General features: G+C 47.5%; 1 protein-coding gene across 1 annotated transcript in view; it reads left to right on the forward strand.

Annotated features, from left to right (window-relative positions):
- KSR2 (kinase suppressor of ras 2) overlaps nt 1-25018 on the forward strand; it is a 311598-nt gene that overhangs the window by 194499 nt on the left and 92081 nt on the right. The window contains exons 5-6 of the mRNA XM_024758568.1: nt 17373-17442; nt 20371-20454. Of these exons, the coding sequence (XP_024614336.1) occupies nt 17373-17442; nt 20371-20454 (154 nt within the window). The remainder of the gene's footprint in view (nt 1-17372; nt 17443-20370; nt 20455-25018) is intronic.

Genomic DNA, 25018 nt, shown 5'->3' on the forward strand with positions numbered 1-25018 from the left:
CTGTACCTGAAAGGTGGCTTCTCTGAGAACTTGGGGAAACTTTGAGAAGGCAGTGAGCCACGTGGCTGGAAGAACCTGTGGCTGCATGACTGACCTTGCGATGCCCGCGGGAGTCACAGGTTCGGGCAACCTGTCCCAACCCCTACGCTCACCATTCAACCCACACCATTGATAAATAGTTGGGACCATGGTCAAGAGCCCCAAGAAGTTTGGGAGTCCCACTCAGTGGTTCCCTTCTTCTTGTACGTTTTTGGTATCTTTGACCTAGAGCAGCGATTCTCAACCAGGGGCAATGCTGTCCCTTCCCCACCCGCTCCCCAGGGACGCTTGACAGTGTTTGGGGATGTTTTTATGTGTCACAGCTGGGGGAACAGGGTGCTGCTGGCATGTAGTAGGTTAAGACCAGGGATGCTGCTCTACATCCTATAATGCACAGACAACCTCCAACACAAAGAATTATCCAGCCCCAAATAACAATCACGCCGAGGTCGGGAAGCCCTGACCCAGAGCACCGTTCTCCATGTGCGTTCCCCGAACTTAACAGCACCGTCCGCATCACCTGGAACCTGTTAGAAACTCACATTCTTGGTCTCCACCCCAGACTCAGTGACCCAGCAACCGGGGCCCAGAAACCAGTATTTCACCAGGCTGTTCAGGTGATCCAGACACATGAAGTTTGAGAACCACTGACCTACGGCAATTCGTTTTATAAAAGGCCGAGCGAAGCAGCGGCAGGCCCAGGTCTCACTACACGGCAGAGACGCCTCTCTGACCTCAGGGCCTAGGGTCAGTCTGAGAGGCCAGAGAATTTGTGAGATAAACTAAAACACTGCTAAAGGGCTATTGGAGGTGAGAGCACACCTTGGGTCTCTCTGGATGGTGCCTGCCATTGTGCCTTTGGTAGATTAAATCGCTTGATTCCAAAAAGAGCCGGGGCAGGATTTCCCTTGATTGTGATTTTCATAGAATGTTGAATCTTATTCACAGATGCTCCCATGCCAGCCTCATCGCTTCGGGCTGCTAGGTGGATAAACAGGTATTTTTCCTCTATGGGACATTTCTGATAAAGAAAGTAGCAAGAAATTCCTCCCTCCTCCCTTATTAACTGTGTTGGCAAATTGCTGAACTTCTCCGATCTGCAATTTTCTCTTCTGTAAAATGCGTTACAGTCCTGATCTTTCCGGTTGTTGTTAGGACCCTGTACCTAAAATGACAAGCACAGGATAGAAGCTTAATAAATGCCCATTTACACTTCTTTTTTGAAAGAAGGGTTGGGAGGCACATGGCTGTATCAGTTTCCTGTTGCTGCTGTAACAAATTATACATTCAGCGGCTCAAAGCCACATAAACATTCTCCTACAGTTCTGGAGGTCAGAGCCCAAAATGAGTCTTACGGGGCTAAAATCAAGGTGTCTGCAGGGCTGGTTCCTTCTAGAGGCCCCAAGGAGATCTGTTTCCTTGCCCTTCTACCTTCTAGAGGTTGTCCTCATTCCTTGGCTCGTGGTCTGCATCACATCACAGTTTCTCCCACAGCTCCCCCTGTCATGGTCACATCACCTTCTTCCTGTGACTTTCTTGATTCCCTTTTATGAAGATCCTTGTGATTCCGTGTAGGGCCCACCTGGATAATCCAGGATAACTTCCCGATCTCAGGATCCTTAATTTAATCCCATCTGCAAAGTCCCTTTTGCCATATGAAGTCACATTCACAGGTTCCAGGCATTAGGACGTGGATATCTTTTGTGGGGGGGGGGCATCGTTTGGCCGGCCTACCACAGCGTCTTAGCCCATTTGGGCTGCTCTAACAAAAATGCTACAGATTGGGTGGCTTAAGCAAGCACAGATTTAATCCTCACAGTTCTGGAGGCCGGGAAGTCCAAGATGGAAGTGCTAGCAGATTTGGCATCCGGCGAGGCTGGCTTCCCGCTTCACAGATGCCCGTCTTCTTGCTGTATCCTCACGTTGTAGGAAAGACAAGGGAACCTTCTAGGGTCTCTTTTATAAGGACCCTAATTCCATTCATGAGGCTTTCACCCTCATGATCTAATCACCCCAAAGGCCCCACCTCCAAATACCATCACACTGAGGATGAGGATTTCGACATGTGAATTTGGGGGGACACAGACATTCGGTCCGTAACACACAGCAATTCTATAAGTAAAGTCCTCTGTAGAAGACCCAATAGTGAAAGCGCCCTAGCACTAGGTTTGGTCACAGGGTGATGTCTGGATACTGCTGTTCTTCAGAGCTGCTCCTAAGTTTATGGCAGGTGGGGAGTGCCATACACCACCCAGTGGTTCTCAGAGCAAGGTGCTCGGACCAGCAGCATTACATCACCTGGGCCCTTGTTAAAGGTGCAGATTCTCAGGTCCTGTTCCAGATTTAACTGAATTAGATTCCCTGGCAGCAGAGGCCAGTAAGATGCAGTTTAACAAGCTTTCCTGATGACTCTGATATAGAATCTGGTATAGCATCATCAAGCTTTTTAAATAAAGAGCAGCTTTATTGAGATATAATTCACATACTTCCAAGTTTACTCTTTTAAAACAATTCAGTGGTTTTTAATATTACATTCATAGAGCTGTGCAACCATCACCACTGTCTAATTCCAGGACATTTCCATCACCCCAAAAAGAAACCCCACACCTATTAGCTGTCACTCCCTGTTACTCCTCCCTCAAGCCCCTGGCAACCATTAATCCACTTTCTGTCTCTATGGATTTACCTACTCTGGACATTTCATGTATATGAAATATGAAATGTAGCATTATTTGTAGCCATTTGCATGTAGCCATTTGCATCCCGCTTCCTTTACTTGGCATAATATTTTCAAGACTCATCCATGTTGTAGCAGGAATAATACTTCATTCTTTTTCATGGCCAAATATTCCATTATTTGGATAGACTACGTTTTGTTTATCTATACATCACTTGATGAACATTTGGGTTGTCTTCACTTTTTGGATATTATAAATAATGCTGCTGTGAATGCCCGAGTTGGAGAACCACTGCGAAAGAGAATTCATCAGAATCCAGAGGTCTGGGTCTTGCTTTGCTAGTACAGAATACGGATTCTCTTAGAGTCAGATTCACATTAACCAGACTTTTGAGACTGATGTATAAAGTTGAAATGTCTGTTTAATAAGGTACAATGAGAACTCGCTGTCACAGGTACTGCATTTCTCAAGGGCCATGTGATTTGCCCATTTCCTCTCTGCAGTACACCCTTCCTGAAAGCCAGAGTTTCATCAGGACTTTTCCTGGTGAATGTGGAATACAGAGTAGGAGAGTTTGCTATGTGGAATGTGTGAAGGCTTTGGGCTGGGACAGCCTGCTCTCCCTGGGCAGGGTAACTGAGAGTACAGGCAAACTGCCCAAGGATAGATCCTGGCCCCACCACTGGCGAGCTGTGTGACCTCGAGCAAATTATTCAACCTCTCTGAACTATACTTTCCTTCTCTGTGGTTTTGAGATAATAATAATTAAGATGTCACAGGACCATTGGGCAGATTAAATGAGATAACACCTGTAAAGTGTTCAGTACTAGTGCCTAGCATGTGGTCCATTAATGGTGGGTTACCACCCACCACCTTCACGATGATTAACCATCTCATGTTTGGGAGAGGGGTTGCTATAGCGACTGGAGATAACAGAAGTCTGCTATGAGTTCTGTCTCTGTGACCTTGTATAAGGGCAACATTCTTCTGCTTGTAAGTGAAACAACTTAAACTGCTTTAAATGTTTAAAAATGAGGATTTAATAGAGAAGCTCCAGGGGCTCAAGTGATATATCAGCCCTTGGTTGTTCTGCATCTCTCCACTCTGCTTTTCTAGTGTGTTGGCCTCCTTCTCAGGCAGGCCCTTCCCACAGGTATGCTCAGGTCACCCCTGGGCACTCAGGTGTGTAGCCCACCAGCCTAGCTACTCCAGGGAACAGAGGGTATCTTTTAAAAAAAGGTTCCAGGGTGTTTCGTGGACTCTGATTGGCTCATCTTGGGTCACATGCCTGCCTCTGAACCAGTCACAGTGGTCAAGGAGTTGGAATACTCTGGACTCTCCATGCCTGGGTCAAACGCCCTGCCCCAGGACTGGGAGGTCCAGCCTGCCCTGAACCTCTAGCACTGAGACGCCAGAATGGTTGTTTCCCAATGGAAAACCAGGCTGCTGTTACTAGAAGAAGGAATAGGTTCCAGTGCCAAAGACCCCTGTCCCCTGGATGGGCCGGGAGAGGCGAGCCAACATCTGCCCCGTGACTCTCTTTGCCTCTCTTTTTATGGTCGACTAAGCTCCTCTTTCGATCTGATATTTAATCTGATTGCATCAGGCTCTGGATTTAGGTCCCTTCCCGACTCTTTGCACAGGGATTGTCAACTATAAAACTATGGATTTGGAGATGTATAATTCTTTGTGCTGGGGGCTGACCTGTGCTTTGGAGGATGTTTAACAGCATCCCTGGTTTTCACCCAGTAGATGCCAGTAGCACCATCCCCCGAGCTGTGACCTCCCAAAGTGTCTCCAGAGATTTGAGAACCATTGCTTTAAGTTAATGTTTTTCTTCTGTCCTCTGATCCAGTAGGGGTTGGGCTAGTTTCACACTTGGAGGGTCAACTTCCTTATCTCCAAGTTCTTGGGATGGGGGTTCTCTGTACCCCCCAATACTGACAACACTTCTCACTGATAAACTGTGACCCTGTTGGAGCAGAGGTCCCCTGTCTCCACGGCCTCACCTTCAGGGCTGCCACATCAGGACCAGGACCTGTCGCATCTCCACCCCCTCAGCCCCACTTGGAGATGCTTTGGAATATGGATGCCCCATCTTGACCTTGGAATATGCTCCATCACAGGCTGTCTCCACCATGTCTGCAAACTACAGACAGTGTGACACGGCTTTGGACATCACTTGAGCCTCAGGGAACAGAGCGGGGAGGAAATCTATTGCCCGAAGTTCAGACCCAAGAATGCCTGGTGTCTTGGGTTTCTTAAAGTCCGACTGGGGTCTCTCGCAGCAGGCTCACCTGGTCTGTCCCCACTGAGCCTGCTCAGGCAGTAAATTCCATGGAGTGACTCTGCATGGGGAACTTCTCAGCAGCCCTTTGTTCTAAGGACAGTTAACTTCTGCTGAGCACTGACTACAGGGTGGCAGCGTAATTTAAAAATGCCACATTTCCATTGGGGAAGAATTTCAGCTCAGGCAACTCTGAACAGCTGATTTAAGATCCATAAACCTAGTTCAAGGCAGTAAATATGTAAGTAATTGATGATGTAGTGTGCAAGCAACTTAAGACCCATCCATCACATCCAGGCAAGTGAGGGCTGTGGACACGCTCAGAGAACAGGGTGACAGGAGGGGAATAAATGACCAGAGGGACCTAGACAGTTCTGCTCTCCCCATAACTCACCACTGCTTCTGCCTGGAGTCGTGGCCTCGTTCCCAAAAGAGCCTCCTCCCCGGTTTTGTCTTCTCAGGCCAGAGAGAAGGGCCACTAAGGAAAGCGCAGACAAGCACCTGGGTTGCTTGAGGTGAAAGCCACCTTTATGGCACACCTACCGCGTACCAGGCATTTGCCTCATGTTCCAGTGCCCGATTCCTTAGGGAAACTTCGCAAGATGGGTGCTATCGCTCCCCTTTAACAGAGGAAGAGGTCCAAAGAGCAGAGGACACAGGCATCACAAAGGCAAAATCAGGATTGGGATTCAGATCTGTGCCCGTAATTAATTCCATCTTGTCTCTCTACCTCTTAGGCAAAAGAGGGGGTCTGGCCCCTGGGTTGCCTGGATTGTGGAACGTGCCATCCACACACATGTTTGTTGCCCATTTCGGGGTCCAGGTGTCAAGCCCGACTTGCAGATCCCAGCCTGTGGTCTGCATGTCCCCTGCCTCCCCCACCCCATGCCTGTCCCTGATACTGTCGTTCCTGTTGTTCTATTTCAACACGAGAGCATTTACGGTTGAAATTGATGGAGCACAGGGCTGGCTGTTTTCCTCCCTTCACAGGAACATTTGCGGTGATGGCAGCGCGAGGCCTCTGTCAACTCTTGTTTCGTCCTCATTTAAGCCTGAGCCGGGGGCAGTAAGCCAGCCTCTTCCAGTTAGCATTTTCCTTCGGGCCAAGGAGACAGGTCCTGTATCTGTGTGGTCTGAGAGGGCTCTGCATTGCTAGCGGGCCCCCCCCCCCGAGCGTCTTCGGGTTTCCAGGCCGCCTCTCCTCTTGCTCAGGGCGTCTCTCCCAGGGAGGGTTCACAAGAAGACCCCCTCACCAACTCTGCTGGTGGTCGCTCCTTTCTGAATGTCTGAAGAGAGACCACGGTACTCACAAATGGGGCTCTGCAGTCCAGGAGATTTAGGTTAAAATCCCAGAAGGACATATGCCTTAGGCGACCTCTGAGCCTCAGTTTTCCCATTTGCAAAATGGGATCATTAGTGCCTACCTCACAGGGTGGATTGTTCATTCGTTCGTTCGTTCGCTCATTTGTTCATCGGTGAATATTAGTGGAGATGCCCCTTTGTGCCATCCCTGTGCTAGCTGCTGAGGAAACAGGAGGGAATGAAACAGATACGTTATAGAGAATCAATGAGCTAATGCAGGTGAGACACTTAGGCCCATGGTGCTCAAACTTGTCTGCGCGTGAGTATGACCTGAAAACCTTTTGAGCTGTTCAAAGCCAGGCCATACCCCAGTATAGTTAAATCGAGGATCGGCAAACTTTTAAGGAAAGAGCCAGATCGTAAACATTTTAGGCTTCGTGGGCCATCAGGTCTGCATCGTGGCTCCTCATCCCTGCCCTTATAGTGCAAAAGCAGCTGTAGACCATGCACACGTTGCTGTGCCAACGAAACTTTATTTACGAAACAGATTTGGCCCATGGGGTGTAGTTTGCTGACCCCTGAGTTAAATCACAGGGCAGGGGAGAGGCCCAGGCATCTGCTGATTCCGGTATGCTGACAATTGGGGAACCACTGACTTAGGCAATGCCTGGTACGTGTTAGCTGTTACCGCGGTTACTGTGTTGCAGCTGAGAGGAGTTAAGTACCTTTGCCCCATTTGGGGGCAGAACCAGGACAATAACTCTGGGCTTTCTAACTCCAAACCCCATTCTTTTGATCATGTTGCTTCTCTGTTTTAAGCTCTCAGAGCCTCAGTTTCTTCATCTGTAAAATGGGATTGATACTAGACCTCCCTGACACAGTAGCTAAGGGGCCTGAATGTGAACGTTGACATACAGTGCAAATCTGCCCTCGAGAGGGACTCTGTCAATAGGAAGAGTCAGGAGGAGCTGAGGATGTTCCAGAGGTCCTGACCCCAGTGGCTCAGGAAGCCGCGGGGCCCTGAACAGACAGGCACGTGGGGAGAGGTTTGGGCGAGGAAGTGGTGGGCTCCATTTTTGAGCAGATGGGCTTAGTTTGGTCGGCCGTCCCAGCTGAGGTCCCAGCTCCCGCTCAGAGCCTGAGAGCCAGGGCTGGAGGTATGGGTGTGTGGCCAGGGCAGAATGGGGCGCCTGGCTTCCTGGGACCCCTCAGTGGTCCAGGCCCCGCAGGGCTGTGGAGAAGTGAAGCCTCCATTTGGAGGGTTAGGCTACTGGCTTATTTTTGCTGGAGTTAGCGAGAAAAACCCTTCACCTCTCAGCTGTAAGCCAAACTGCATGCGACACTGAACACATGAGGATGAGTAATCGGCATCTCCTACTGTCCAGGAGCTCACGGTCAAGTGGGTGGTGGAGAGATCAGATGTGTATGCAGAGGCTCTTGTGCAACGAGGCAAGTGACCCAAAGAGGTAAGAGCAGGATGCTCTGGGAGGAGCATGGCAGGGGTGTCTGCCCCGTACATTCAGGGAGGGCTTCCTGGAGGAGCCATGCCCGAGCTAGATCTTGGAGGAAGAGTGGGCATGAGTCAGGCTAAGAGAAGTAGGGAAAGGGTGCGGGAGACTGTTCTAGAAAGAGAGAACAGTATCTTTGAAGGTGGGAGGTGCAAGTGAGTAGATCCATGGTGTGAATGTGACCAGGGGAAGGCTGGGGACAGCAATGCAGCCAGTGGCAATTTTCAGCCCAGGACTGGCCCTCAGTGCTGTCCTTCTGCTTTCTCAGAGGCACCAGGCATTTCTTCCTCTTTGGCCTGGGATCGGCATATTCTTCCTCTTCATCTGACTTTTCGTGGTCACTTGAGTAGACATGATGCTATAACAGAGGTCCTGGAGATAATGATTTTGGATATACCAAGTCTGCCCTCAAGATTATATTGAAGGGACCTGCCAGCCTCCACTCTAACTCCAGAAGCATCACACATATTTCCTTCTTGATCATTTATTTCCTGCGTGCTTCCCAAATAAACCAACGTGGATCCATTTTCCTAATGAGATTCTTCTGGATTTCTAGATTTCTTTTGTATTTTATTATCTTATTACATAAACTGATTTTGACATTTCAAGATGATCCCTCTCCTCTTTCTAGACCATAGCAGTAAAATTATATCAAGGGGAAATTTGAGGGGATACAGGGAGAGGGAAGGGAGATGGGTTTCCTAATAGGTCTAGTTTTTAGAATCGAGGGAAGATGCATAATTAGTACCAGTCCCCACCTCCAGTCCCTGGGGTGGTGTCATGGAATTAGCGGCCCATTGCCTCACTTCTCTTGTCATATCCACTCCCATCACCCGCCACTGCCGCCACACTGCCTGCACATATACCCAGACTACTGTTAACATTTTAGATTCTTCGTCTGTCATTCCCACAAGGAAGATGATTACTCATGTGGCACCCAGGTGTCCCATTGTTTGGTTAGGAGGTTAAAAATCCCTGATACACTTCAATAAACTCAACAGTGGGCACATTATAAAATGTAATGAAATGCCTCAGCCATCTTCCCTTTCTTTACTGCAATGAAATTTAATTGAGGCCATATGAGGGGGCTGAGATAAATCACAGCTGATGACTCCACCCTTCACCCGTCTCACTGGGAGAGGGCGTGATGTTATCACTGTTCACATGTGTGATTTATGGGCAATTCAGGGAATCCCAGCTAAGCAGTTACCTGCCGGGATTCAGACGCCAGGTGGTGATGGTTTTTTAAAAAGGGGAGCATGGTTTTGAAGGAGGGAGTTAGAATCAATACATCCTAGTTTTCCCACTAGATCCTGAAGGTAATTCCAGTTTGGTTTCACCATTTAAAAAAATTTTAACCGAGCCTTGGGCCAGGAGGAACAGGTGATGGAAGAGAACTTTGATTCTAACTCACTGTGAGGTCTTCCCCTCACATCCTCTGCACTTTTCTGCCTCTTGCCTCACATGTCAGCCTCTCTGTGCTCCCATTTGCTCAGTGCTCTCACTGCTCACCTGTCCTACCGAGGTAGGCTTGTACCTGGAGCCACTCCCAGGAGAGCATTCATCTGTTCTCCTTGACCATGACCAGCACCACCATCTCCCCTTTGGTAACTTACATGTCCTCCAGGTCTTCTCTCTGCTTTGATAAAGTGACAACTGGATAATCGTATTCATTAGCCCAGGCAGAAGCAGTGAGAGGAGAGAGTTAATTTTCCTTTCCCTCTGTCTTCATGAGCTGACATGGATTTCAGCAGTGGCATGTAATCAGAGACATTGCCTCATCACAGATTATTCTACCAGGAGGCGGTGAGGGCTAGAAAGAAAACAGGCTTGGGGTGAGACTGGGATAGGTTAGAACCTTGGCTGGGCTGCTTGATGGTTCTACTCTGCCTGGCTCTTCTGTAAAATGGACATTGAAACAACACACCTAGGATTAGGCGAGCAGAGGGGTGACACCACGTGGTCATGCACACTTTGGCTTGGAAGCTGCCATTTGTCCAAGAATTCCCACTATGTAAGTGGCCAAAGTGGGTCTATAACCCAAGTCTTCTGGCTTCAAAGAAAAAAGCCTTTCATAATGTATACATATATCAAACCATCACATTGTATACTTTAAATATCTTACAATTTTATTTGCCAATTACACCTCAATAAAACTGGGAAAAAAAAAGAAAAAGGGAAAAATTTCTCCACTAATCAGCCAAGGAAATGAGTTACACAGCTCTTAATCAGGAGTTGACACACTTTTTCTATAAAGGACCAGGTAATAATTATACCTGGCTTTGTGGACCACATGTTTCTGTCAGTTACTCAAACTCTGCTATTATAGTGCAGAAGCAGTCACAGACAGTGTGTAAATGAGTGGGGGTGTCTGTGTGCCAATCAGACTTTATTTACGAAAGCAGGTGACGGGCCAGATTTGGCCTGAGGGTCATAGTTTGCCAACCTCTGTTCTAGGTCATAGTCCATGGAGAGCTTTGTCAGGTTCTAACTGGTGTGTTAATCCTAGAGGTAGAGTGATGGTGACAATGACAAAAGCAAGAATAACAATAATATGTCAGGCACTCAGCTAAGCCCTGTTCCAATTATATTACCCCACTTCATCCTGCTAACAATTCTGTGAGGGAGATATTATGGCCCCTTTTTTACAGGAGACAAAAACTGAGACTCACAGAGGTGAAAATGCCCAAGGTCTCATAGCTAATAAGTGGCTGAGCTGATGCTTGAACACAGGTCTACTCACTTCAAAGTCCCACACTCCATGGAGCAATTTGATAACCTTCCCATTCAGAAATGAAGTCTGCTGCTCCGTCTTTAAAATAGGCCTGTGCTCAAGGCCTTGTAGCCGGTTTGAACCCCACACACATACCAATTGGTTTGACCCCGATACCTCCATTCCTGCAGTCTTCCTATTTCTGGGCAGGTAACTAAACCATTGCCCTTTGCTTTGCCTCAGTGCCATGCGGAATCCCTAAGCATCTCCTCTGAAGGGTCTCTTCCACCAAGAGCAAGCAGCACAGCCTTTGCTCACCCCCAGCATCTCTTCTGCCTATTTCTTCCCCCAAGACCTGCGACCCAGGCTCACTCTTATCTACTACTCACCAGTGCTGAGTTGTTCCCTAGACACCTTCACAGTGATCGCAAGCCTGCAGGTGATGAAATTTGCATCTTGAGAAGTGGGTTGTAGTTGTCTCAGGGAGAAAATTATGTCCATCTACACAAAGAAACTCAATTCGGCCCCGAAGCACCATGGTGCTGTAACCTTTAGAGATAGCACAAAGACTTTTAGATCTGATGTATTTGAATTGGATATTAAAGCAAATAGAGTTGTTCCCTGCTATGTGAATAACACTGTGAACAGCTTTAGTCAAGGACTGGTTGCCACCTTGGATGAATCAGTGGGATTTTAGCTAGTGACTGGCCTGTGGCCACAGAAGAAAAGTTGAATATGCTCTAAGTTTTATTAATTTCAGGACCCTTGGAGCCTAAAGAAGTTGCTGCTTGATTTGAAGGCAGCACCATTGTTAAGTTCTCAGTCTCTCCTGTCCCTGGGCTAGAAGTTGAAGGGCAGCTGGACCTTCCATTTCATTTGCGGCATTTCTGAGGATGAGCTCTCGGGGTGGACTGTCCTAACTCAAACCCCAGCTCTCCCGCCCGGAATGGATTTAGGAGATTAGATGAAATAATACATCTAAAGCATTTAATCTGAGTCCTGCCAAATAGTAAGTACTCAGTAAATGTTAGCTGTTATTATTAATAGTACTATGTGCTCAGAGGTCTTTATCTCCATGGAAACATTTAAGGATAGGATAGCTCCTCTTCTAGCCAATAGAGTTTAGAGACTCAGAGACTGTGATAGACGGTTTCTTGTGGTCCTTTCCAACTCAAGGACTGCGTGATTTGAACAATAATTTTTACGCTTGTCTCAGAAGGAGACATAGCATAGGAAGGCAGTAGGGTGCGGGGGTGAAAAGCAAGGCTTCAGTTTTGTAGGAAGCTGGGGTCAACTCTCAAGTCCACCAAATACTAGCAATAGGACTCGGAACAATTAATTATCCTCATTTTCCTTATCTCTAAACTAGGGATACAACCTTGTAGGGTTGTTTGGATTAAAGGAAGAAACAGCTCCAAGAGGCGAATCCCCCCTTGGGATACGTACAAGAAGTCAGACTGTGCATTGCTCCTGTACCAGCCAGTGGACTGAGTACTCTGGGATATGGTTTTTTTATTGGGGGCTGCAGGTGGGATCATGACATGACAGCTCAAGTGAGAAAGACCTGGCCTGGAGGCTGAATGGCCTTGTAAGGGTCAGGGCTGATGTTTTGGACCCCAGCGGAGGTGGGGAGCTAGAGGAGGGGGTGGGAGTGGGGCCGTCCTCTTTCTGTCATAGCCTGGCAGGCTGCTCTCCCCTCAGCTGCCAAAGGGAGCTCTTAAATGCGTAAGACCCTGTGCAGCCTCCTGCCTGTGTTCTAATGCACTAGATGGTTCCCGTTGCCTTAACACAAAGTCCTGTTTTATTTCCTTCATGGAATGTGTCACCTTATGTCTCCCCCTGTAGACTCTAAGCTCAGAAAACTTGACTATCTTGTTTGCCATATACCCACCCCCAGTTCCGTACCTGGCACACAGTAGAGCCGTCTCAGCTTCCTACGGCTGCTGTAACAAATTACCAAAACTCAATGGCTTACAAGAAAATACATGTATTATCTTACAGTTCTGGAGGTCAGGAGTCCAAAAACAGTCTCAGGGCTAAAGTTCAGGTGTCTGCAGGGCTGTTTCCTTCTGGAGGCTCCAGGGGAAACTCTGTTCTGTTGCCTTTTCTAGCTTCCAGAGGCTGCTGCATCCCTTGGCACTTGGCCCCTTTCCATCCTCAGAGCCAGCGAACATCACATCTCCTTCTCTGACTCTGACCCTCCTGCCTCCCTCTTTCACTTGTGATTACATCAGCCCTACCTGGCTAATCCGGATTAATCTCTCGTTTCAAGATCCTTAACTCAATCACATCTGCAAAATCTCTTTTTGCCTGTTAAGTCATATATTTTATGGGGCCCAGGGATTAGGATGGACATCTTTGGGGGTGGCGGGTACGATAGTAGGAATAAACAACATACTGTGACATTGCTTTCTGGGCCTCTGAGGCCCTTTTCTGAGTTTATAAGGTCTGGTTCTCATTGTTTCCTTTGCTTTCCCCAGACAGAGGTAGGAGGCACAGACAGTACAGGATGGGTTGAACTCCGTGTATCTGGAGAGCAGTCTGGACTAGAAGCATCCAGTTTGTTCCTCTCTGAGGTTCAGATCACCACTCAGTCACTTTTTAGCTATAGACAGTTGCTTATTGCTTCTAAGCCTCAGTATTCCCATCTGTGAAATGGGGATGAAATTGGCTGTCGTTTATTGAGCCCCAGCTATGTGACCTGAATTTAAAAAACCCAGTCCTGGCCTTTACTTGCTGTGTGACCTTGGGCAAATGGTATAACTTCTCGATTTCCTTGTTGGTGCTGTGGCACCGATGATAACAGTTGATACATCACATGTGCACACACATGCAGTGTATGGATAAAATGAGATAATATATGTAAAGGGCTTATTTGGCGATAGTGCTTGGCACATGGTAACACTCAACACAAAGCATATTTATTATTTTTCTTATTTCTCATTTTTATAATTCATACCATTATTCTTATTTCTTTCTTCCTCTTCTTTTCCCTCCTTTTCCTTTGCTTTATCATCACCCATTTTTACGTGATGTCTCTGTGTTAAATGTTTTCAAGAGTTTTCCCCATGCCGGACTCTGTTAGCCTGAGTTCAAACTCACCAGGTCAGAGCCTGAGTTTTTCATTTCATCATGGCTCAACCTACCGTGATGCTTTATTAATATTGGTTTCTTCTATCGTGGCTTCTGTTTGACTATCTGGCTACCAAGCTGTCAAAGACCAAGCCTCCTGGTTTCTCCCCTCCTGTTATACAGAGGCACTTTTGAGAGGGCATCAACAGTGGGACCTAAAGGAGGGAAGAAAAGCACTCCTTCTCTCCAGCCCTCTCCCTTGCCATGCACTGCAAATGAAAATATCTGGGAAGAAATGTCTATTATTCTATCCCTGGAACCAAAGGCACCAGGGATAGTCATAATTCTGTCTCCGTGTCTGCGTGTCTTGTTATCAGAAAATTAGAGTAGAAAAGAAGCTTTTGTTCAGCTATGGAGACATCTTAATAGGCACTTTGATTGTTAAACAGAAGTTTCCATATCAGTTTAATTGCTATAAGTGCTGTTTGCCTTCTCTGTTGTGATAAGGCCTGCATTTTCATAGATTTTCCCTTTAAACAGTTTTCCTTTGCTTTAAGGCTTGCATTGGCAAGTTTAAGGAAATCCAAATGAAGAAAGTAAAGAGAAGATCTCAGAGTTCAGATCTGCACACCCAGGGACAAAGCCGTGTGGAGGTTGTTATTGCTGGAGACTAATGTTGTCGCAGCCGATGAATGTAACTGGCGGAATTTGCTCCTTCAACCAGATATTGGGAGATGAAACCAAACTACCAAACTTAATTACATCTACTTTTTCAAGAGGGTGCTGTAATTGAGAATGAGAACAACTAGGATATGAATCTAACAGTGAGATGTGCTTATAATAAAAGAGGATTTGTTCTCTACTGAGTTGAGCTTCAGAAGTACCATCTCAAGATTGTGGGGAGAGGGAGGGGGTGGGGAGATGGCTAGAGAAGTGAAAAACATCTCAATCAGGGTTTCTCAGCCTTGGCACTATTGCCATTCGGGTCTAGTTAGTTCTTTTTTTTTTTTTTTTTTTTTTTTTTTAAGGGCATGAACCCGTGTCCCCTGCATCGGCAGGCGGACTCCCAACCACTGCGCCACCAGGGAATCCCGGGTCTAGTTAGTTCTTTGGCGTGGGGATGTGTCTTGTGTATTGTGGAATGTTGAGTAGCATCCCTGGTCTCTACACATTAGATGCCAGTAGCATCCCCACAACACCGCCCCAATTATTTGGCAGTATCTCCAAACAATGCCAAATGTTCCCCCGGGCAAAAGTGCCCCTGATTGAAGATGCTGATATAGGAGCTTTTGGAAGGCTCGGGAGCAACTGCAGAGTTACTCCTTGAGGATCTACCAGTGCCCGGCTGTGTGACCTTTAGCTAGTCACTGCACCTCTTTGAGCTCCTGTGTCTACCTTTGTGCAGTGGGAATAATGAGAACACCGACTGCATAGAGGCAAAGCTTCTGCGTATAAACTGCACAGAATTATGCCTACCACATATTGAGTGCTCAGTAAATTCACTGTTTCTATGATAAGAATCTCAGATTCAGCAAACACGTGTTACATACTTACTTTGTCCCAGGTGCTTGCTGTGCTATGAGGCAGTGATGCAAAGATGAAGATGTGGTCCCTGTCCTTGTAGGAGTGGCAAAAATATGGAGACTTGTTGGTACTGCCTTATTCTTCACCCATGGCAGATGTTACTAATCGGTCTCAATGCTCTTTCCTCTTGAGCCTCAGAATCCTTCTCAACACACTTTCCTAGACAGCCACTACTAACATCCCATGAGATGAAACCCCTTTGGCACTCCTCACTTTGCAGATTCCCCATGAGGAGGCTGTGTATCTGAGCTAACCCTTCTTCTCCAGCATAGCCATTCCACCTCTACCCATCCCTGGCACTGGAGAAAGCATCTTAAGGACTTAGCAGGTAGCAGCATCCTTCCTTACAAATCTGACTTCAATCCCCTGCTCTCTCTCTCCCTCTCTTTTAAAATTGTCTTTCTTTCTTGTCTTTTTTGCTTCTCTCAGAAGCCAAAACAAGTAATAAAATGGGCTTGGACTTGATGACATTTAGTTTTTAGTTAAACTAGAGGAAATTCCACTGGCTCTGATTCTGAGTGATACATCATGCTGTCTCCCTCTTTCTCTGGCCTTTGGGGCTTGGGAAATCATTAGCTCTTCCAGAAATGGTCCCAGCTTTACAAGGGCAGAATTGGGGTTTCTGGAAACAGCTTTCAGATGGCTGTTGACAGTGTCATTAGACAGAAGAGAGGAGTGAATGGGTTAGGGTTAAATGCTCCCTGATCGGTGCAGACATGCCCAGCTCCCCAGTGAGCGTGCCACTCCATAACAACTGCTGTGAAAAATGAGGCGTGCATTTGCAGCTCTGTGGACAGGGATCTGGCTCCATCCATCTGGCCTGAGAAATGAGAGCTGGCGTGTGGGTCAGCCACTTCCTTCTCCTCTCCTCTAGCTGGTGGAGGTTTCACAGGCCGCACCGGTCCATTTCTGCTGTTGTTTCACACCTCTCTGGGGCCTGTGAGGTCTGCGAGGAGGGTGATGCGGGCAACCAGGCAGTGGCGTGAAGGTGGGGGCTGGTGCCCAGAGGCTGTGGAAGAAGTCCTGGAACTCAGTCAGTGGTGGAGTGATAGATAGTGTGGGTCGCTGGGATGTAGCCTGAGGCGTGAAAGAAAAGACCAGATGGGCATAGGCACCCAGCCTGAAGTCTGTGTGATTTATTGTTTCTTCCTCATTCCCATTCATCCATCAATTTATCCATTCATCTAGCTGTCCATCCATCCATCCATCCATCCATCCATCCACCCACCTACCAATCCATCCATCCGCCTACCCATCTGTCCACCTTGCAACTCATCTGTCCATCTGCCCACCTATCCAACCATTCATCCATCCATCCATCTACCCACCTACCAATCCATCCACCCACCTCCCCATCTGTCTATCTACTGACTCATCTGTCCATCCATGCACCTATCCAGACATTCATCCATCCATCCGTCCACCCACGCATCCACCCACCTACCCACTCAATCATCCATTCATCAATCCATCCACTTATTCCAGCATGAGTTTAGGTGGTACATAGTTAGACGTATTTTAAATAGTTACTTATACAGAAAGTGATATTGGTTTTCCATATAGAGTTGCTTTGAGAATAAATGTGTTTAAACAAACAAGTCAACCTAAAATATTAAGTAGATAATTTTATGGGTTGTACAGGGGCATGACAAAAATTAGGAAAGCGATACTTGTACAACTGGCATTTGGAATCTGCTAAGTTAGAACTTTGCATACACAGGCACGTGTTCTAGGTCCCTTAAGCCTGGATTCACAGCTTCTGTGTGATCTACAAGGTGTATGATCTTGAGCACACGACTTCCTCTCTCCAAGCCTCAGCTTCCTCACCTGGAAGGTTGCTGACAATCCCGAACCTTGTTTTGAGGATGTAACGAGCTCAGGCATGTGAGTCACATGGCACATGCCTGGCACACAGTAAGCACTTGGTAAATGGGAGCCATGCTCAGTTCGATTCTTCCCCCAGCTGTTTTTTTTCCAGGCACTGCCCCACCCGGGGGACCTTGTGTGAGTTAAGGTAACACAAGCTAAACCAGTTTTCCATTTGGCTTTGGTTTAGCAAGTGATGGCGGCCAGTGTCCTTCCTGAGGCCAGCGAGCCTCCCTCTTCCTTCTGGGGCTTGGTGGGAGCCCACCCCCACTTCCGATTCTCTGTGTAACAGGACCTTCTCCTCCTCTCTTCTCTCCCTGCAGACACACTGTCAGTGCCACGCTGGTCCCCACAGATCCCTCGCAGAGACCTCGGCAACTCCATCAAGCACAGGTAGGCTGGATTCCTGGCTGCACCGGGGCCCACCTCCCAGCACAGGGAGGGCTGGGACCTCTGGCCCCAGCGTGGGGAAAGGCTGGCAGGCTGTTTTGCCCCAGCTCCGATATCACCATGCTCTTCTCTCCTCCGCCAGGCTGAACCTCGGTGTGGCAAGGGACTGAGATGTCTGCTTCTTGTTCATCTGGCTCATAAACTTAACACCTACTGGTTAAAAGCCAGGGCTTTGGAGTCAGACTGGCCTGTATTCCAATCCCAGCTAGTCAAGCTGTGCAACCCTGAGGAAGTTACTTAACCTCTCTGAGACTCAATTTCCTCATCAGATATTTCTGACTACTCATAGGGTGGTCGTGAGGATTAAATGAGATAATATATTAAAATGCTAAGCAAAGGGCCTGGCACATAATAACCACTCAGTAAATGGTATCAATATTAAGACAAATGCTTGTCCTAATTTTGGGTCTCCCCACCCAGAAGACAAGATTGCAGGCTGAAGTCAGAGATGCTCACTTTCTGCTGAAGCATAGGTCAGTCCAGGGCTCCAGCCCTGTTGGGTGCCCGGGACAACCTCTCCAGGAGTACACCTGCCCTTTTCAGGAGGAAGATTTCTATCTACTAAGTCATCCCTTATACGAAGTTAACTTTCCACATTTTATCTCATTATCCTCACAATCTGTTCACAAACTCAGTGGGGTAAGTAGCACAAGTGTGGTCATGTCCATTTGACAGATAGGGAAACTGAGTCCCTGAATGATTAAGTGATGAATCTACAAGCTAATTAACCCCAGCATTTTGTGTTCTTTTGACACCTCTGCTGAGAGCTTTCTTTGCACGAGGCCTCTGTGACCAGCAGAGAGTTCACTCATTCATGGTTTCTTTCCACTAGTATTTATAGAGAATATCTGTACCGGGGCTGCAGCACTGAACACGACGTAAGGCTTTCAACCTTGGGAAACTTGAGGTCTAGTGGAGGGATAGACAGTTAACAGACCATGACAGTACGGTGGTGGTGGGGATCAGGGCTATAAGTGGGGGAGGCAATTCCAGGGGCAGACACGTCACCATAACCCGGGGTGAGGCAGGAATGAGCACATTCTCCCGGAATGGCATCTCGTCAACAGTTTTTGAAAGAAATATGTTGACAGGATAGTTGTTAAGACTCAAATGAGAAAACGGTGGAGGAAGTCGTGAGAAATACATGATAGACACGTCAGTGGTCAGGCGGTGAGATGCAGAGGGAAAGGCATCAAAAAGAAGGGCCTTGTTTTGTTTGCTTACAGGCTGCTCCCTGGCTCAGCTTCACCTCTGGATTGGCCACACCCCTAGCTCGGCTCCACCCCTGGATTGGCCACACCCCTGGCTCAGCCACGACACTAGACTCTAGCACCCTAATGTTAGACCTGGTGGTACCTCAGATTCAAATGCTGGTGCCGAGAGGAGGAAAATGATCTGATGATCTTGGGCATCAGGAACATCTTAGAGGAGCTGGCACTTGGGATGCCTTGTTACTCTCCAGTCTCACCCTGTTTCTCTCTCTGGGCTCCATGCCAGGATGGAAAGACCTAGACTCATCCCAGCCTTGGTGAAAAAATGAAATTAAAATCCCATACCATCCGCTGTCCTCAGAGTCACCTCAGCCACAGCTTGGAAGAGGGATTGCTGATCCCAGGGATGGGAGAGGGCTGGAAAGGAGAAGGAACTCCCACCTGCCACTCATACTCTTGATTCCCATGCTGCTGGCTGGTGGATGAAACACGAGTCCGTTTGCCATTCCCCAGAGCTGACACATCCTGCAAAATACATCCTGCCCCTCTTGCTCATCCTGCTAAAGGGGCAGAAAGGGACTTAACCAACCCCCAGTCCAAAACTGGAAAGGGAGTTTTCCTGGCCACAAGAGTGTCTCTTCAGAATATTGCTATTTGCTTAGTTATGGAGGCTTTGGGCTGCAGATCATTCTGTTGGAAGAGTGACTGACCTAAATCAGGCAAGATGGTACAGCAGAGGGATGCAGTCTGGCCCTCAGAATTCTTAAGCACCAAGTTACATAATCGCTTCTGATTTTCATTTTGACACTGTGAGGCAGTGGAGATTAGCTACACCTCCTGCGGAAGGTGACAAAAATTGAAGATGAGAATTAACTCTGACCTGGCAACCTTCAATACTTTTCTTGGGGCCAGCCCTGCTGCTGCCTGGTATCTCATGAAGAGGAAAGCACCCTGGCGGCAGCAGGGGGCCCCAGAAGTTAATCAAATGCATCTCTGTTCCCACTGGTTCCTAGCTGTATATCAGAAACCCCTACACTGCCTTATGTCTGCAGCAAGTGGTGGTGGCTGGGGGGCGAGGTGGGCTGATGTCCAAAATGGCTTTCCCTTTAGGGCCCTCTTCTCTGCTACTAACGTTTGCAGTCTCCACTTTTGGGGGGATCACCCCTTCTTGAAGCTTCCCAGGCGATGTAACTAGCAGTGATGAGGAATAGACCACCGGGGGGCCCCACCTTGCTTTGTGGTTCTCTGAGGACAGTTCTAGCCCTATCCATCTGTCTCCAATCTGAACTTGGCACATAGTAGACCTCCAGGCAGGCAATGTTTGTTGAACGACTGAATGACTGTTATGAATGTTTGGGTAGCAATACAGTCACAGCCCAATTCAGTGAGCGCTTTCTGTTTACAAGGCACTATGTAAAGCCCTTGCACTGTGCATGACCTTGTTTAATCCTCTGAACAACCTATGAGGTCAATACTGTTATTATTCCCACTTTACAGATACAGAGACTGAAGTTTAAGCAACTCAATTAAGTCACCTATCTCTGAAGAAGAGGGGCTGGAATCCAGGGCCCATGTTCTTATCCTGTCAGTGGTCATCCTTCTAGAGATCCGTCAGTCTCCATCACCTTGGCCTTGAACACTTTCTGTCTCTTTCCCACAGGTTTTCCACGAAGTACTGGATGTCTCAGACATGCACAGTCTGTGGGAAGGGGATGCTTTTTGGCCTCAAGTGTAAAAACTGCAAGTAAGTGGCTGTTCCTGGAAGCACCCTTTCATGGTGCCTGATGTCGGCAGGAGCCATCCTGGGCTCTGAAATAGCTTACGGGATTTTGGTTTCTTGGCTCTGGAGCTGCTTCTCTGTTTTTTCAGAAATAGGTCTTAAATCAACCTCTACACATGGGCAGAGGGTCAAGGAGAGAGCTTATGAATAAGAACCAGAGCTGAGGGTGATGCTGGAAAGGCATAGTGCTGTCTGCAGAGGCACAGTGGGACCTTGCATTTTCATAGCATCTGAAATCAGGGGTTGGCAAACTTTTTCTCTACTCGACCAGACAGTAAACATTTTAGGCTTTGTGGGCCAGCGGGTCCCTGTTACAACCACTCAGCTCTGCTGTGTTGCTCAAGAGCGGCCATAGACAGTATATAAACAAATAAGTGTGACAAAGTTATTTATTCCAGTAAAGGCTTTTGTGCAAAAATATGCCGTGGCTGGCTTTGGCCACTCAGCCATGGTTTGCTGATCCCTGAGTTAGAGTTTGCAAAGGCCTTTTGCCCTTTACTTGTTCTTCTTGTGGTGCCTCTCGGGGTGGGGGGCGGTGGTTCTGAGTCTTCCCATTTTACCGATGTGAAAGCTGACTCCCAGCAAGGATAAACCTGAGGTCACACAGCTAAGAAGTGGCTGTCTAGCTCAATGACATTGGGCGAGTCGCCCCACATTTCCGTTGCTAGTATTTTCATCTGCGTGAAAGGAATAATCACACCTGCCCAATGTGACAGTGAGCATTGAATAAATCATCACCAAAGGACATAGCCCAGTGCCAGGCTTAGGGTTTTGTCCTCTGTCAAAGGTCACAAATGCCTTTCTGTCTGGCCTTCCTCTTTCCTTCCGTAAACTTGTATTAAATACCTGCTTTGGTCCAATTACTGTAAAACAGTCAATAACATTCAGCTGTATCTAAGGGTTACAAACGAGTGTGCCTCTGATTGCCTTACAGGAGCCACTAAGTTGAAAAGTAGGAACCCTTCTCTCTCCGCTAGACTTCCTCTTCCTTGTGCAGTCCAGGCTGGGAACTCATTTGGGTTCCTTCAGGCCTCCCCACATCCCTGCCCCATGAAGGAGTTCTTACTCTTCCCCCAGCCTGGATGTCTCAGTCAAAAGGTGAGGCTGAGTGCCCTTCCCTCCTGGAGTTGTGGGGAGGATTAATGAGTTCCAGCCTCTAAAGGAGCCTTAAGCTCCATGGCACAAGGGAAGGAGATGCGGGCAGTAACTACCAATCATTGGTGTTTGGAGGCCCACATCCCCACCTTGGTCCTTTATAGACCCAGCTCTCAGGTGAGTACTCAGGATGGCGGCCCCTGGTCTTTCTGACTTTGAGACACACTAAGCCAAGCCCTCGGGTCCAACTCAAAGTTCTGTCTGATTTCCCAGGTACACTAGCTGCTCTGGGACCTGTTTTATCTGTGTGTAGTCACTCCATGTTCTCAGGGGAAACGGCAGCTTTCACATCTTCACACCTGCCGAGTGGAGGCTTTGAAGTCAGGTAATTAGGTGACAGGGATGCAGCCAGGAGTCGGCAAGGCTGAATACTCCCTGAGCCATTTTAATTTTCAGCGCTAGAGGCAGAAGTATGAGATAGCGTCCACTCCTGCTGTCTCTGTTCTAGAAGTAATGAGCAGAGGCTCAGACCCTGCCAAGGGTTGGGGGAGGGACGGGGACCTGGGGGAGAGAGGTGGGTCCCAGAAGCAGAGGCTTTAAGGCAGCCAGAACTGAGCTGGAGTCCCACCTGCATTGCCAGACTCCCTGTGTGACCTTGAGCAGGGGACCGTCATCCCAGGGCTCAGTTTCCTTACCTGCAAAGTGGGCGTGATATTAGCACCCCCTGCCACAGGGCGGTTAGAAGGAACGTGTGAAATGTCCTTGCCCAAGATGACAATGTTTTATCAAAAGTCCTCCTCACTCCACCTTGTGCAGATATAGCTCCTGGAACTCTAAGAGGCAGGATTCAAACCAAGCCGTGGTTGGAAGGAACAACTGATCTTTCTAATTTGCCTCAGCCCTTAGAAAAACTGCACGAAAGGTGAAAACAGAGTCTGTAACAGCTGCAGAGTTCTGGGTTGCTTCAGGAACTTTGACGTTGTACTTGTGTGATGGCAGTGGAGTTTAGCGCTCCCTCTAGTATGTAACTAGGAGCATGCATTACCGATATCACCAGCTGAAGTTTGACCTTACTCTTCCATGAATGAAATTCTGTGGTTTTTGCATTAATTATAGTGAGGATGGATGGCTGTTTATATGTGTTTTCAAAGGTTGACAGAATTTTGAGTGGAAGGGTTAGATGAAGGACAGAAAAGGGTAACACACAGACCCCATTGTCAAGGAGTTTAAGGGAAGACACACCTATAGAGAAATAAATTTTGGTGAAACTGAAGTACATGCATGACAGCAGCAACAGGTGGAATTCCAGAGGGCAGCGCCGAGAGTGGGGAGGGAGCGTCTAGAAAAAATGGGCAGAAATGTGTGTTCATTTACTTGACATATTTATTGAGCACGTACTATGCACTGGGCACTGTTCTAGGCGCAGGGGAAATAACAGTGAATGAAGCAGACAACATCCCTGGCCTCATGGAGCTTACATGCTGGTGAGAGATGGAGATGGGGAAGGCCAGACAGTAAACAAAGTAAATCAGTAAAATAGGTCATCTGTTCAGACGATGCTCAAGTGCTGAGGAGAAGAGCAAAGCAGAGAAGGGAGATAGGAAGAGTCAGGGAAGGGGCTGCGATTTTAATTAAAGTGCTCAGAGAAGGTCTTATACCTGAGTGGGAACTTTGGGAAAAAAGTGGTATGTGATGTGGGTGATTTCCTGTTTTCCTAAAGCATTTCCAGAGGCTTGGGTTTGAACCTATCCCAAAGGCAATGGTTCTTTCTCACCCACCCACCCCCCTTTTCTAAACCTAGAGCAGTTCTGGTTGTGTTATTGCCAGAAACGCCCTGGCTTAGACCCATTGCTACTCCAAGTGTGGCCCCTGGTCCTGCAGCAAGCATCAGCATCACCTGGGAGCTGATCAGAAATGCAGACTCTCAGGCCCCACCCCAGACCTGCCGCATCCAAATCTGTGTTTTAAGGTCGTCCTGGTGATTCTCGCGCACATTACGTTTAGAAGCGCTACCCCCGTGAGCTCCGCATTCCCTTGCGGAGCTGATTTTATTTTTCTAGATTATGGGTCTCAAAACTTGAGTGTGTATCAAAATCCCCTGGAAGGTTTATTAAAACATAACTTCCTGGACCTATGCCCTGGAGTCTCCGATTCAGCGGGTCTGAGGTGGGTCCCCAGAATTTGCATCTCTAACAAGTTCCCAGGTGATGCTGTTGCTTCTGGTCTTGGGACCACAATTTGAGAACCACCGCTCTCTATAAAAGCAGGAGTTTGACAAAATCCAATTTTATTTTCCAGCCTGACATTTCTTTGTTTTTGAAGGTTGGTCCATCTTTGCTGATTATTTTTCAGTCTCTTCTGCTGTTAACATCCCTTGGCCTCACTCTATAGACGTGAGTCTTGTTCATCCTGGCTTCTCCAGTAAATTCATCCAGTAAATATTTATGTGCTGAGTCAAAATGATAAGGTATGGTTAGGAACCCAGGCTGTAGGTCAGACACACACACACCTATATTTGAATCCTGACTCTGCCACTAACTGTGTAATCACTTCTGAGGCTCAATTTCTTCCTCTATAGAAAGAAGAAAATAATATCTACCTTACTAGATTGTTTTAAAAAAAACAACTGAGATAAATAAGGGGAAATGCTTAGCCTGGTACCTGACCCATTATAAGAGCTTAATAAATGAAAGTTAATACTATCATTAGCGTTATGAATTAATTTTGGGGTACCCCTCCACCCCGGAAACCAGGATACTTCCAAATATCTAACTCTTTGCCTCCTGCTTTGGTTCAGTGCCCACTTCCTCCAGAATTATCATCAGCTGTCTTGTCGGCATTCTGAATAGAGAGATTAATGAACTAATAGGAAATTATGCTCAGAAAGCAATTTGCAGTTATCTAAAATGAGGCATTTTCATCTAATAGGTTCATGAGCACGGAGTGGAGTTTAGTTCTAAGTGGTCGGATGTCAGCACAATCTACTACTGTCTGATAGCTGTGGATTCAGCTGGCTGGAGTTTGCTCCTGCAGTGAGATGCTGATGCATTTCCCTGGTTCAGTCATGCCTTATCTGCATCCTTCCCCCTTCTCAGAGTCCTTCTACAGAAGGACCTTTCTGCAGAGCCGAGGTCTGTCTCCTTGGAAACCTCTCCACCTCTATCTGCATCTCTGGCAGGAAAACTGGCAGCAGTGGTGATTCGGGTGGCTTGTGTTCGAGAAGATAAGAGTTTGAACCAAGGTGGTTTTTTGTTTTGTTTTGTTTTGTTTCCTGCACAGGCTGGAGAGTAGAAGGGAGGGGACATCCAACACCACCAATGGAGAAGTAGCCCAGACTCTGGCCCAGACTCTACGGATAGGGCTGAGAAATCTGCATTTTAACCAAACTCTCAGATAATTCCTATTTGCACATACGCATGAGTGTTCTGGGCTG

Source organism: Neophocaena asiaeorientalis, unplaced genomic scaffold (assembly GCF_003031525.2).
Source record: "Neophocaena asiaeorientalis asiaeorientalis breed wild unplaced genomic scaffold, Neophocaena_asiaeorientalis_V1.1 scaffold77, whole genome shotgun sequence".
Taxonomy (NCBI): domain Eukaryota; kingdom Metazoa; phylum Chordata; class Mammalia; order Artiodactyla; family Phocoenidae; genus Neophocaena; species Neophocaena asiaeorientalis.